General features: G+C 40.4%; 1 protein-coding gene across 1 annotated transcript in view; it reads left to right on the top strand.

Annotated features, from left to right (window-relative positions):
* CTNNA3 (catenin alpha 3) overlaps positions 1 to 13,462 on the top strand; it is a 577,723-nt gene that overhangs the window by 366,583 nt on the left and 197,678 nt on the right. Inside the window, exon 10 of the mRNA XM_075423092.1 lies at positions 7,044 to 7,136. Within this exon, the coding sequence (XP_075279207.1) occupies positions 7,044 to 7,136 (93 nt within the window). The remainder of the gene's footprint in view (positions 1 to 7,043; positions 7,137 to 13,462) is intronic.

Below are 13,462 nucleotides of genomic sequence, written 5' to 3'. Positions count from 1 at the left end.
TGCCCCTTCCTGGAGTCCGGTGAAAATTAACCCTGTCCTGGCCAAACCCAGGACAGCGTGCTTGACAAACAACATTACAGGAATCATTTAAAGTTACATAATACTCTGAGGAGTTTCTTCATGTTAACAAGGTAGTTGGTTACATTTGAGCAGGAGCAGTGAGAAGCCTCTGGTGTACAAGGTAGAGCTAATTTTGTCACATCAGTAGTGATTATGGCATTAATGGAGTACTCTGTAGTTCAGTTCTCCAGAAAACGGAAGAGATAGAGACATGCAAAATTAAGAGAAGTGCAAAAGGAACCACAAGATGAGTGAAGGGGCTTGCAGGTATGTAGTACCTCACAGGAGCTGAATTCGCAGATTCAAGAATCTTGCTGGAAGAGTGGAAGGTGAAAAGCTAAGAAAGACAGGGAAAGAAATATAATATATGTTAAATGTATTTTTGAGTATGGTTTCTAACTGTATTCCCACAAAAGTAATAACTAATAGAAATGAAAGTAAGAGTGTAACTTTTGACCCGAAGTATGCTAAAGCATTTTATAAACAAGGCCGAAGATAACATATGAACTCTGGCAGCAGCTTATGAATAGCTCAGTATTAGTATTTGACTTGATCCAGAAAGAAATTAAGTTTTACGGTAGAAAATGGGTTGGCAAACAAGCAACATTCTACTATGACTGTGTTGTCAACTGGAGGTAAGTTTTCAGTCCTTAGAAGTACATTTTTTCACTCTAAATAAATATTGTAGTCTATGTAAGTTTTATCAAACTCATAAAAATGCACATAGTAATCATAAATGCATATCAAAATACAGCAATGACTGGGAGACGTACATAGATCAGTGTAGCGGCCATCAAGTGGTGTCCCCCAGGGCTCAGTTTTGAGTCTGGTCTTGTTTAACATCTTTATCAATGATCTGGATGAGGGGATTGAGTGCTCCCTCAGTAAGTTTGCAGAAGACACCAAGCTGGGCGGGAGTGTTGAGCTGCTTGAGGGTAGCAAGGCTCTGCAGAGGGATCTGGGCAGGCAGGATTGATGGGCCGAGGCCAGCTGTATGAGGCTCAACAAGGCCAAATGACGGGTCCTGCACTGCAGTCACAACAACCCGATACAACCCTACAGGCTTGGGGAGGAGTGGAGGAAAAGGACCTTGGGGTGTTGGTCAACAGCCAGCTGAACATGAGCCAGCAGTGTGCCCGGGTGGTGAAGAAGGCCAACAGCACCCTGGCTTGTATCAGGAATGGTGTGGCCAGCAGGAGTAGGGAGGGGATCGTGCCCCTGTACTTGACACTGGTGAGGCCGCATCTGGAGTACTGTGTTCAGTTTTGTGCCACTTGCTGCGAGAAGGACATTGAGTTGCTGGAGTGTGTCCAGAGAAGAGCAGCGAGGCTGGTGAAGGGTCTAGAGAACAAGTCCTATGGAGAGTGGCTGAGGGAACTGGGACTGTTTAGTCTGGAGAAGAGGAGGCTGAGGGGGGACCTTATCACTGTCTACAGCCACCTGAAAGGAGGTTGTAGTGAGGCAGGTGTTGGTCTCAGCCTGAAGAAGAGAAGGCTGCGAGGGGACCTAATAAATGCTTACAAATATCTGAAGGGTGGGTGTCAGGAGGATGGGGCCAAACTCTTTTCAGTGGTGCCCAGCGACAGGACAAGGGGCAATGGGCACAAACTGAAGCACAGGAAGTTCCATCTGAACATGAGGAAGAACTTCTTCCCTCTGAGGGTGACGGAGCCCTGGAACAGGCTGCCCAGGGAGGTTGTGGAATCTCCTTCTCTGGAGATATTCAAGACCCGCCTGGACGCGGTCCTGTGCAGCCTGCTGTAGGTGCCCCTGCTTCGGCAGGGGGGTTGGACTAGATGACCCACAGAGGTCCCTTCCAACCCCGAACATTCTGTGATTCTGTGAAGAAACTGAGCACTTAGTGGTGGAATGAGGGGGTTCTACTGTCAGTGCTGCACTCACCTGCTCAGTTTCAAGTCTTCCTCTTCCCACTACACCTTAATTAGTGTATTAACTGATGTTGATAAAACTCATCATGGATGGTTTGTTCATAGCGTACAAGGAAGAGCTGTGTAACTGCTTTCGTAGTAGCTTGGAAATGTTTGAAGAGGATGATTATAAGTAGACGTGTGTATTGAGTAGTACAAGTTGAACAAATACACTTTTTAACATGGTTAAAAGAAATTTAAAAAATTTGTGATGGCTTTTTTAAAAAAAAAGTTCTATTGGAGCTGATTTCAATCAGTCCAGCCTCCAAGAAAGTGCTGTCTTTTTCCTGACAAACTTTGCTTTCCAGAAAGGGAATGATTTTCTGACTGAGAGGAATCATTGGCTCTTCGTTTTGCAATTTTATTGATTTTTGAAGTTGCAGTGCACTACAGAAGTGTAATGTGTTTGTGTAGCTTATATTGCTTAGAGGTGAGACTGTAGCACAATAAAGAATTTTTGCTGTTTGAGAAATGTTCCAAATGGCCTCACCAGTGCCAAGTACAGGTGCACGATCACCTCCCTACTCCTGCTGGCCACACTATTGCTAATACAAGCCAGCTGTTGACCAACACCAAGATCCTTTTCCACTGGGCAGCTTTCTAGCCACTCCTCCCCAAGCCTGTAGGGTTGCATGGGGTTGTTGTGACTGCAGTGCAGGACCCGTCATTTGGCTTTGTTGAACCTCATACAACTGGCCTCGGCCCATCAATCCTGCCTGCCTAGATCCCTCTGCAGATCCTTGCTACCCTCAAGCAACTCAACACTCCCACCCAGCTTGGTGTCATCTGCAGACTTACTGAGGGAGCACTCCATCCCCTCATCCAGATCATTGATAAAGATTTTAAACAAGACCGGAACCAAAACTGGGACCTGGGCGACACCACTTGTGACCACCTTCCAGCTTGATTTTTTACCTCCATTCACCACCACCTGTAGTTCCCAGGATCCTCCTTCTGGCCTTTCTTGTAGATGCGTGTTACACTGGTGATCCTCCAGTCATCTGGGACCTCCCCTGTCAGCCAGGATTGCTGACAGATGATGAAGAGTGACTTGGCCAGCTCCTCTGCCAGTTCCCTCAGCCCTCTGGGGTGGATTCCATCCAGCCCCATAGACTTGTGAGTGTCCAGGTGGCATAGGTGGTTGTTAACTGCTTCCTTCTGGATTATGGGAGGTTTTTTCTACTCTCCTTCTCTGTCTTCCAGCACTGGGGGCTGACTGCCCTGGGAATAACCATTCTGACTGTTAAAGACTAAGGCGAAGAAGGTATTAAGTACCTCAGCCTTTTCCTTATCCTTGTTGGCAGTGTTTCCCCTCGCATCGAATAAGGGATGGAGACTCTCCTTGGCCCTCTTTTTGTTGCTGATGTATTTGTAAAAACACTTTTTGTTGTCACTTACAACACTGGCCAGCCTGCTGGGCTTTTGCCCTTCTAGTTTCCTCTCTCCATGACCTAATGAGACTCATGTACTTCTCTTGAGTCACCTGCCCTTTCTTCCATAGGTGGTAGATCCCCCTTTTTTTCCTGAATCTCAGGAAGAGCTCCCTGTTCAGCCAGGGTGGTCATCTTCCGTGCCAGTTTGTCTTGCAGCACATGGGGACAGCCTGCTCCTGTGCTTTTAAGACTTCCTCCTTGAAGAATGTCCAGCCTTCCTGGATCCCTTTGCCCTTCAGCAGTCTCTCCCGAGGGACCCTCTCAACCAGCGTCCTGAACAGGCCAAAGTCTGCCCTCTGAAAGTCCATGGTGGTGGTTTTACTGGCCCCCCTCTTAACTTCACCTCGAAGATGTGCATGATACTTCCAGGAAAGCAAGGTGATAGGTCTTCTCAGAGCTAGGGCTTCATTTTCTTATGAGTTATAGGCATTTAGTGTTGATGAAACAGTTTGTAATCCTTATTAGCAGCATTACAGCTCTGAAAGAGACTTCAGGTTCTCAAATGCCTTGCCCTGTGCTTGGAAAGATTACACACACACACACACTCCTGTTTGACTCTTTCCATTTGATTTCTTTGGGTTATTGTGTTTTGGATTTGTGGTAAGGAAATCTCTTCAAGAGTTGGTGAGGAAAATACTAACAGTTAGTGTACTGATGGTTGAGACCATGCTAATGACTTATTGGAATCTGGGTTGCCTTTTGGGTGGAGCAGCTATTAGTCTAATCACTGATGAGATTGACAGAGAATTTATGTATAAAGCTACCTGTAGAAAAGTGGTGCTGCTTAAATGCCAAGAGAAGAAACTCTACCCATTTTCTAATGGAAACAAAATATTTGCTGATGTCGATCAAAATGAAAGGCAAAGGACTGATTTCACTATTGGTATAACACTGTAGTATGAATTCCAAATACCCAGCAGAAATGTAACATGATAAATGTAGAATTAGCCAAATACTACTTTCTTTAACTTTATTGATTTTTAAAAGATATCTAATGTAAACAATACAAACCTGTGTTTGGTTGTGGTTGTATGTCCTTAGTTTGCTGCTTGTGCCTTGAGAATACTGTTATGAATTGGGCCATCAACAAGGAACACTTAGAGCTGAAGAATCAAGAGGGGAAGCGTAAGATCAGAAAGTGTTTTACCTCAATATATATAAAAAAACCCCATGCCTGTTGACTTCAAATAAAAGACAGTACTTGTGGATTAAGAGATCCTTCGCAACCTGAGCATGGTTTGTCAGAGAACCACCACACTTTTTTACCCTTCAAATCTTCCATGTGATCTGGTAACATACACTTAATTTGTCCCCAGGTGCTGATCTGCTACATAGAGCCATGGGCACAGATTGGTTTAGAGTTAATTCTCGTATTCTGAGCACGGGGTTGGACTACATGACCTCTGGAAAACTCTTGCAACCTAAATTACTATTCTGTGATTCTGTGGCACAATTTATGTCAAGGACTGGATTTGTACTGAGATGCTTCAACCAGAGCAACTGGGAAACAGGATAAAAAAATCATTTTAAGCTGTCCCTGTTTGTGCCTTGCACATCAAGACAGGGACAAAATGTTTATTGCTTACAGCAGAGAACTCAATCTTAAAACTTCTTCCTGATTAACAGGAGCTGCATATCACACATGTTTGCAGTGGATCCCAAGATATTAGAAGTAAAGTTTTTCTGGAACTGTGAAAAGAAATTGGAAAACGTGAGGGACCTTATGGCAAAGAGAGAAAGCTACCGGGAGAGTTTATTTTGTCCTGGCAGAATGGCTTGTATTGCCTTTTTAATTTTTTTTTTTACCTTTGAAATATTACTGCTTTAGGCATTGAAGAGCTCTTTAAGAAATAGATCAATAGTATTTGCACTGAGCCTTGTAAAGTGCTTCTTTTTATATATGATTGTATATTAATGCAGTGTGAATGAATGCAGTGTTATGTTTGGGATACACAAGCAGCTCAGTAAGTGGGGCAAAGAAATTAAAATACTCAAACCAATTATGAATTAGTTGTAGTAACCAACATTTAAAAACCCTGACCTTCAATCCAAAGAAAAATAACTGATTTTTTTTGGAGGGGAGGGAATAGTGTCTTTTAGAGTTGTGTTATGATGATTCCAAAAGGTAACTTACATCTGAAGGGTCAGGAAGGGAAGGGTAGGATCACAAACAATTTTTCTCAGATGTTACATTAAAAAACCCATTGCAGTTGACTTCAAATAAAAGAGAATAAAGTTTAAGTGCATCTATGAAAATTGAATTTCTTCAGTCATAACCCTTATCTTTTATGTGGACAAAATAACACATCACACAGGTGGGAAACCAGTGAGTTGTATTGGAATAGCAGGGATAGGTTTATAAAGTATTTCTGTGTAGGCACAGGTGCACGTGAAAGGCCATGCATTCTAGCCCTCATCCTCTTCAGAAAGCATCTTGCTTAGTCTCCTCTGAATTTTGTATATGAAAAGTAATTAATTTGGCTGTATTCTAATTCCTTGTAATTATTTACATCATTTAACTAAGAATTAATACAAGCCTTTGGTAATAGATTGTCATTGTACTATTGTTCTTTGTTAGAAATAGTGCTCTCAAATGTTGATAAATGAAGATTTGCTTTTATTTTGCAGCAGCTGGACTGTAGAACTCATTGCATGAGTTTTGAATAATTACAAATTAGCTATGCATATCTATGTTGGTCTGCAGAGGTCTATTTCTCAGGCAGTTCTTCATGTACGTTGACACTGGAGTGATATATATGTAATACAGGTACAGGCTATGAAGACTAACAAGGTGTAGTGCCTTATGTAAGGAATTTGTATGACTTCAGTGGGATGAAAAGGTCTATGGTATTGCAACCCCTCTTGTGCCTTTGTCAGTCCTGTCTGTTACAGCCTGTTGATGCTGAGCTGCAGTGAGCTGGAGTGAGGGCTCTTTTTCCCTCATCTCTTCAAACTTGTTGAACTGTGGAACATCATGGGAGAGCTTTTTCCCTATAAAGGAAGCTATATCTCCATTGTGTATAGTAAAATAAAACAGAACAACTTGTTCTTTCACAGATTTCAAGTTTCCTTACACATTTTCAGCATAAGATGCACTGATACCAATTCCCTGATTTTTGGGACAACGATATGACCCTTTCAGTGGAAAATCGTACCATGAATTCAAATGGTAATCTATGCATGGCTCAGGGCATAAATTGTTTTGTATTTCATTACAACAAATCAGGGTAAATGTTATTTGATCTTTAAGGTCTTGAAAGTAAGTTAAAGAAAAAAGTCCCAAAAAGCTGGGTATGATTTGAAGGAAAAATCAACAGGCATGATCACAGGTAATCTGGCTGAAGCCTTAGGATCTTTGAAATTTCCTGGTCTTATCTAAACACCACTCTGCAGCTGTTATGTGCTGAAATGAATTTAGGGAGAGGTCATGAGATTTTTTGTTACTGTCACCACTTTCCACAGCTCCTTTTTTTTTTTAATTCTGTGTTTCCTTGTTTAAATATGCTCTTTGACAAATTAATTTCTCCAAATAAGGAAGGCTTTCTAGCAGACATGTTTTTTGCAAGTTTGAGAGTTGGGGGGTGGATACTTACTTACAAAACTGTTTGTTTGTTTATTTAAGGTTGCTAATCTTGCTTGTTCATTGTCAACAAATGAAGATGGAATGAAAATTGTCCAAATGGCAGCTAGTCACATAGAGACTTTGTGCCCCCAGGTATGACTTTTTCAATTAATTCCCATTACAGCACACTGAGCATACACTTTATTTTTGTCACATAACATAGATGGTAAGACATGCTCTTTCAGTCTAAATTCACACTCCATTCACACACCTTAGTGTGGTAAATGGAGACCAAATGATAAATCAAGGGCAAATACTCAGTTAATTTGTTTCTTTTTGCTTACTGGTTAACAGTCTATTGATTGGGAGTTTTAGAAAGCTGTGAAAATTGCAATTGAAGAAACTTACTGCTCTGTTTCTGAAATTAAACCTGATTGAATGAACAATGTACATTAATAGGCAAATTTGGAGTATTTTTACTCTTAGAAATCAATACATATTTTGAACTTTAACTTGGAGTATTATTACCACTTGATTTGGTTTTCTTGTATGTGAATGTTAAATTATGAATTCTGATTATTGCCAATTCAAAAGCTTGAGATTTTGTCTTGAGCAAATGAATTAAAACCAGCATAGCTACAGAAAATTTTTTGATATTATAAGAAGTGTGTTCGGTCTGTATTTGTCACATTCAGAATTCTAGAGATATAAAAAATTCTGCAGTTACATTTGTTTAGAGCAAAGTTTTACTGATTTGTGTGAATCTGAGTGTTTCAGTCTTGAGGCTGCATAATTTCAAGATCATTAGCTCTTTGAAGAACACTATAGTTTACACAGTAGCCTAAATATTCTTACCCTTTTGTGTGTTTGAATTCTAAATGTAGTTGAAATAGGAGCTGAAGAGCAAATATTAATAATATGTTCAATTACAAGCTTGAGAAGACTGTTTTATGCCAGTTGAGTAAATGCAAGACTTGGGGAAAAAGAAACTTCTATCAAGGAGATGTGATATTCTGAAAATATCACAGATCAGTGTTTTGAATCATTCTGTTTCAATCTCTTTTTTTTATAACTTTTACAGTTATGTGTTTCACATCCCACTGTATTTGATTTAATGTTACTGGTTTTGCAGGAATATTGCTGGCTTGTAAGAAGAATTCATGAATAGCTTCTTCTAGCTTCTTTGTTTCTCCAGGGGTACAAGTGCACCTTTATAATACATTATTATGCATACAGATGTAGCTTTTTAATTGAAAACCTACACTTTCAGTATTGCATCTCATACCAGAAACTCCTAAAATCTAATTTTGACTAAAATACTGATTTTTTTCACAGCCGTTTAAGTTACAAGGGTTTTAATTTCCTATAGTGAAATAAAAGCTTCTTGTTTATTTGGGGTTTTTTTCCCTTTTTTTGACTCGAGGTACAACAGGGATGAATTAGTTGTTGATTATAGATCTGTCAAAACAGAGAATGTGGTATGCACATGGTAAGATTATATTACTATTAATGGTGTGTTCATTGTGCAGCATTTGCTGCTTTCTTAGATAAGGACCATTCCCTGTGAAAGCAATTCACATTTTACCTAAGTAAGAAATAGCAGAAAAAGGCTCCTGCATTTTTCAGTAAATCAGATTATGCCATATCATTTAAAAATCCTCCACAGAGAAAATAATTATCTCGTAAGATCCCTGCAGGGTGTATCAATTAGAATTCGGAATGGGGAAATTTGCATGTAGAACTCCCCAACATTCTTAAATCTTTAGAATAAAAACTGGGATTTTATGTGCTCTGAAAAATGTATTTCTTGAAGGGAACCACGTGGTTTGGATTGAAATCTGAAATGGTTGAATTAAAGCAGAAGAAACCCCAAACCTCAAACCCTACCCCAACACACCAACCAACAAACCAGCAACAAAAACAGCACCTACAGAGAACACCTTGGAGTCTTGGGAGTTCTGCAGATTTGACCAGCAAAACTTCCCATGTAGCACTGGGGAAAAGGCAGACAGAGAACTGGCAAGCCCTGTAGTGAAAAGCCTTTTAATTGTTAGAGTTCATAGACATGCTTATGTTAGATTAATTATATGGTGCTGTAGTTAAAATATAGAGGGTTGACTCCAAACTCTGACCATGTTTTTTTTTTTCTCAAGTGAGACTATTAGCAAATATTTTGACTGTTCGATAGGTGAAATAAGATAGACGTGTATGTGAGAGCAGATACGAAACACATAATTCCTGTTGTTCCTGAAATTGCATGAATACTTCATGACAAATGAATTTTAAGAATATTTAATGTTAAATCAATAATAACGAATAAAGAAGTAAAGAACTGCTAGCATATGTTTTGATGATGAATTATTTCTGTTCCTGTTACTAGCTTTTGATTGGGAGAATTTTCTTGAGTGTTACCAGGTAGGTAGAATCTACAATGTCACTTGTTCTGTGTGGGAGTCCATGTTACACTCTTGGTGTGCAAACAAAATCGTGACCTCATTAAATGCATGAGAAAGAAAGAAAGGGAAGAGAAGGCAGAAAAGCAAACAGACTTCTGTTTTTGAGCAGCAGGGATATAAATCTGTAGAGCTGTTTTGCTAATACAGATCTCGGGTTTGTTCCCCTTATGCTTCAGTTCAGTGGCATGTTTGAAGAAGTCTCTGGTTCCTCCAGTTGTCCTCTGGAAAAGTCAACCTGTCAATATAGAGATGGAAAAATATCCTAAATGTAGGAAACTAGAGATTAGCAGACAAGGGTCTGGCTTCTCTGTATAAATTCTTGATAGGTTTTTACATTTATCTTGGGTAATCAGCTTCCAGGTTGTGCAACAAGTATGTCCAGCATACCAGGCCAACAAGAGGAACAAGGGAGAAAAGAGCCAGAAAAATCTGTGTGTGTATAAGGAGGATCTAGCCTGTTATTTGACCTGGCTTCTGTATTGGTGCTGGGTCCTGTTTCCTCACCTCTCTTAAGGTAGGCCTCTGGTTTTGCTGGGTGGTGAGCTGTGCTGAGGGATAAGCTTGAAGAATACAGATGCCTTCTGCAACAGGCTGTGGAGGAGGGAGGAGGTAAGAAGGAAGCTGTTGATGAGGTCTTGGATGGAGTTGAAGGCTTTAAACCTGGGATAAGGATATAGTGTTGGGGGAGAGCAGAGAAGCAAGATTGTGCAGTAGCTGAAGTAAGTGAAGGTGTGCTTATTCTCTCTGAAACTCGTGTTTGTCAGAAACACACATAGTGGGGGTGCTGTGAGGCACATAATGAAGGGTAATGACATTTTCCTCCCTGAGGGAATGGAAGCCAGGGAGTGCCAAGATCATTAATGCAGACAGATCCTGAGCTGCTGTTTTTGAGAGGAAGAAAGACCTGGAGCCTAAAGCTGGAACAGATGTTTTAAAGTGGAGATCAGAAGTGGCTAGTCTCAAGGCAGCAGCTGGGAAGAGCTTCAGCATGTCAAAGGGCTCTGACTAGAGCCGTTTTATTAGCATAAAGATGCCTGGAGAGTTCTAAGGAGCAGAAGGTTTGGACTTGTTTTGGCAGAACCATATCCAAACCAGCAAATTTTAGGCTCATTTCCTTTGAAGTTGAGATCGTGCTGACTTGGATCTTGCTAGAGCTTCCTACTAGTTACCAAAATGGCACAGGGTGATTAGTTCTGCAGTGAGCCACGTCTGTTCTGGTACATCGTGCAAGGAAGCAAAATGCAGGAAAAATACATGAAAGTTCATGGTTTAGCTTAATCTTTATTTAGTGATAAATAAACTTTGAAAAATCATTCAATCCCATGCAGTGTTTTTATCAGGTATTTTAGAAAAGACAAGGTACATACTGGTACAACCAAATTCTCAGATCTTAGTAAGTTTAGTGACTTGTTCTTTTCTCTAAGTATTGAAAGGTAGATAGAAACCATCTAGTTCTAAAGCTATTAGGTGAGAAGGAAATCTATATAACAAGAAAACCGTTAGAGGTGTTTAAAAAAAAAATAGAGATGAGGGAAAATATCCTAAAAAAAATAAAAATCTGCATATTGAGCTATTTTAAATGTATGTGAAGCTCTTGCCTCATTTATCTTCTTAACTTGCACCTAACCAGGAATATAACAGAACCTAAAGTAGATATTCCAGCGTATTTCGGAACTAACTACTAAGCTGCTGGAGGAATTTTGCAAGACATAAATGTCCTTCTTTATAGCTAGCTGTTGTTGATGTGGGATGTGTTATGTGGAAGGCATTGATTCAATGGATATGAAATGCATGCCGAGCTGGTTAAATTTCCAGTCACTTCCAATATGAAGCGTATGCACCCAGATAGCGATAGTGGCTCTGAGAATGCTGTCTGCTTGAGTTATCTTTGTATTCCAGCTATTGCAGTTATTGGCTAAAGTGTAGTGCCTGTTGTACATCATTTACTGAGTACACATGATGAAGAGTGAGCGCCTTGTGGTAGGCCAAAAACTTTGTCATAAGCAAGACAGAGTTTCAGCCTGTAGTAGATCTGGATATTAGGGTTTATTTAAGAACGAAGCAGATCAGTTTTTACCCTAATTGATGCTGCCACATGCTCACTCATTTGTTTTCCCCATGGTGTTATGTTCACTAGGTCTCGACTGTCCTTCCCAGTGGGGAGATTGCTGCTAGTCTAGGAAGGTTGGGCAGAAAGTTGTGATGGTTTTGTCCTGTACGTCTGCTCGCAGTCACCTGTTTGGGGCTTTACTGTCCGAGGTCCTTGGGTGTCTCCCAGTATTTGTCTCTGCATATTTTCCTGACCTCCAGGATGTCTACTCCCTTCTAGGACTGTTTCTCTAGCCAGGGTCTTCATCAGCCTCTCTTTGGGCCCCTAAACCTTTGATTTTTCCCAGTCTAAGCATGTGTGCAGAAGCATGAAGTGTGATCCACCTCCTAATTAGTGCCTCTGTTTTATGTCTCTTCATTAATTGGATGACCTAGGATATGTCAGTCTGGTTTGGTTGAGATGCTAACAGAATTTAAAACCAGCACATACCAGTTGCAGCTAGCTAGTGCCAGGTTTGAGCTCGAGAGTTCATATGTTCTTCATCCCCTGCCCCAGTTATCTGTTGCCTAGAAGTGCTCACAGGTTGAGCTGGTTTTTGCCTACCACAGCCCTATACCTTTCTGAAGAAACCATTTGGAAGTAGGGGACGTGAGTGAATGGACCTCTAATGACACAGTGGCTTTGTAGCTGATGCTCTAAGACCTCATGGCTCTCAGGCATCCAGTTTGATTGGTGTGGTTGACTCCCATGACAAGATATGATGCCAAGGGCATCTTCCAGCTTGCTTTGAAAAAGAACAACTTGCAGTACAGATCAGGCTGCCCAACAGAACTACACACCATGCTGTACCCATTACATGAGGAGGCTGAGGACAAAGACTTGTCTCCTGATATGGTGGAATTTATCTAGTGAAATATTTATTGTTGCTTAGATGGAAGCTGTCGTCCTCTTAGTTCTTGGCACTCTAAGAGTGTGTTTCTTCTGAGAATCATGGAACATGCGGTTCTGTGTTCTCTCACATGCTGGTGTAAAAGCAGTAGAGGCCAGTGTTTTGCCTTGATGACTAATTTTTGAGGAAGAGGATGAATGGGAAGGTGTTATTTTTAAAACAAACCACATGCTTCTAACATGTCTTGACTTTCAGTTTCACTGCTGATGTATGTGGAGTGTCTCAGTTTGAAAACAAGTATTTGAGATTTGAGATGATTTTGATTCATTTGTTTTGTAATTGTAGTTGATGTGTTCTCTTGATGTCTATAATACCTTGATGCCTCTAATCTTAAAATTGTTCTACAGTGGAATGCTGAACTGTAGACGAGGTTTGATACCTGTGATTGCATTTCTGCCCTCCACAGCTTGTTCGGAAATTTTCACTGATAATAAAATATTTGGTGTCAGTAAGCTTCATGTCACATGCTTTGCTCTTGCCTGTTCATATTGGTTTGTAATGTTCAGCAAATTGATATATGCGCGTGTTTGCTTGCTCCCTTATCCTATTTCTCATTCAGTAGAAATGTCTTCTGTAGTTCATTTAGTGCCCATACTTCCTTTCCCCTCCCATCCTCATTTACTTTGTACGTCTGCACCTACAGCTTCTCTTATGCCTGAGCAAAATGCTGTAGAAGAAGTTAGGCTGGCATACTTGAAAACCGAGGCAGAAATTTGTTAGTCCTGTTGCTACAACACTTTTAGTTCATCTGTGAGGGAAAAGCTGTAACAAACACCAAAAAGCTAATTAGGATCTAACTAAATTCACAATTCTAAAGGTATGTGAAAAGGAGTGAAAAATGCAAAACGGTTGCAGTTAGACTCTAGTGACTTGGAGTCATGACTGATGACAGCAGACTCAGTTTTGAGATCTTACAAAAACCTTCACACCAAATTCCTGACAACTTTTAAAATGAGAGAATTATATTATTACAGACTATCTATATTGAAAGATTGGATTTAAAAATGTGTTTCTCTGTTAGATT

The sequence above is a fragment of the Opisthocomus hoazin genome, chromosome 6, assembly GCF_030867145.1.
Source record: "Opisthocomus hoazin isolate bOpiHoa1 chromosome 6, bOpiHoa1.hap1, whole genome shotgun sequence".
NCBI lineage: Eukaryota > Metazoa > Chordata > Aves > Opisthocomiformes > Opisthocomidae > Opisthocomus > Opisthocomus hoazin.
Note: the sequence above shows the minus strand (reverse complement) of the source record. Positions and strands in the feature narration are given on the sequence as shown.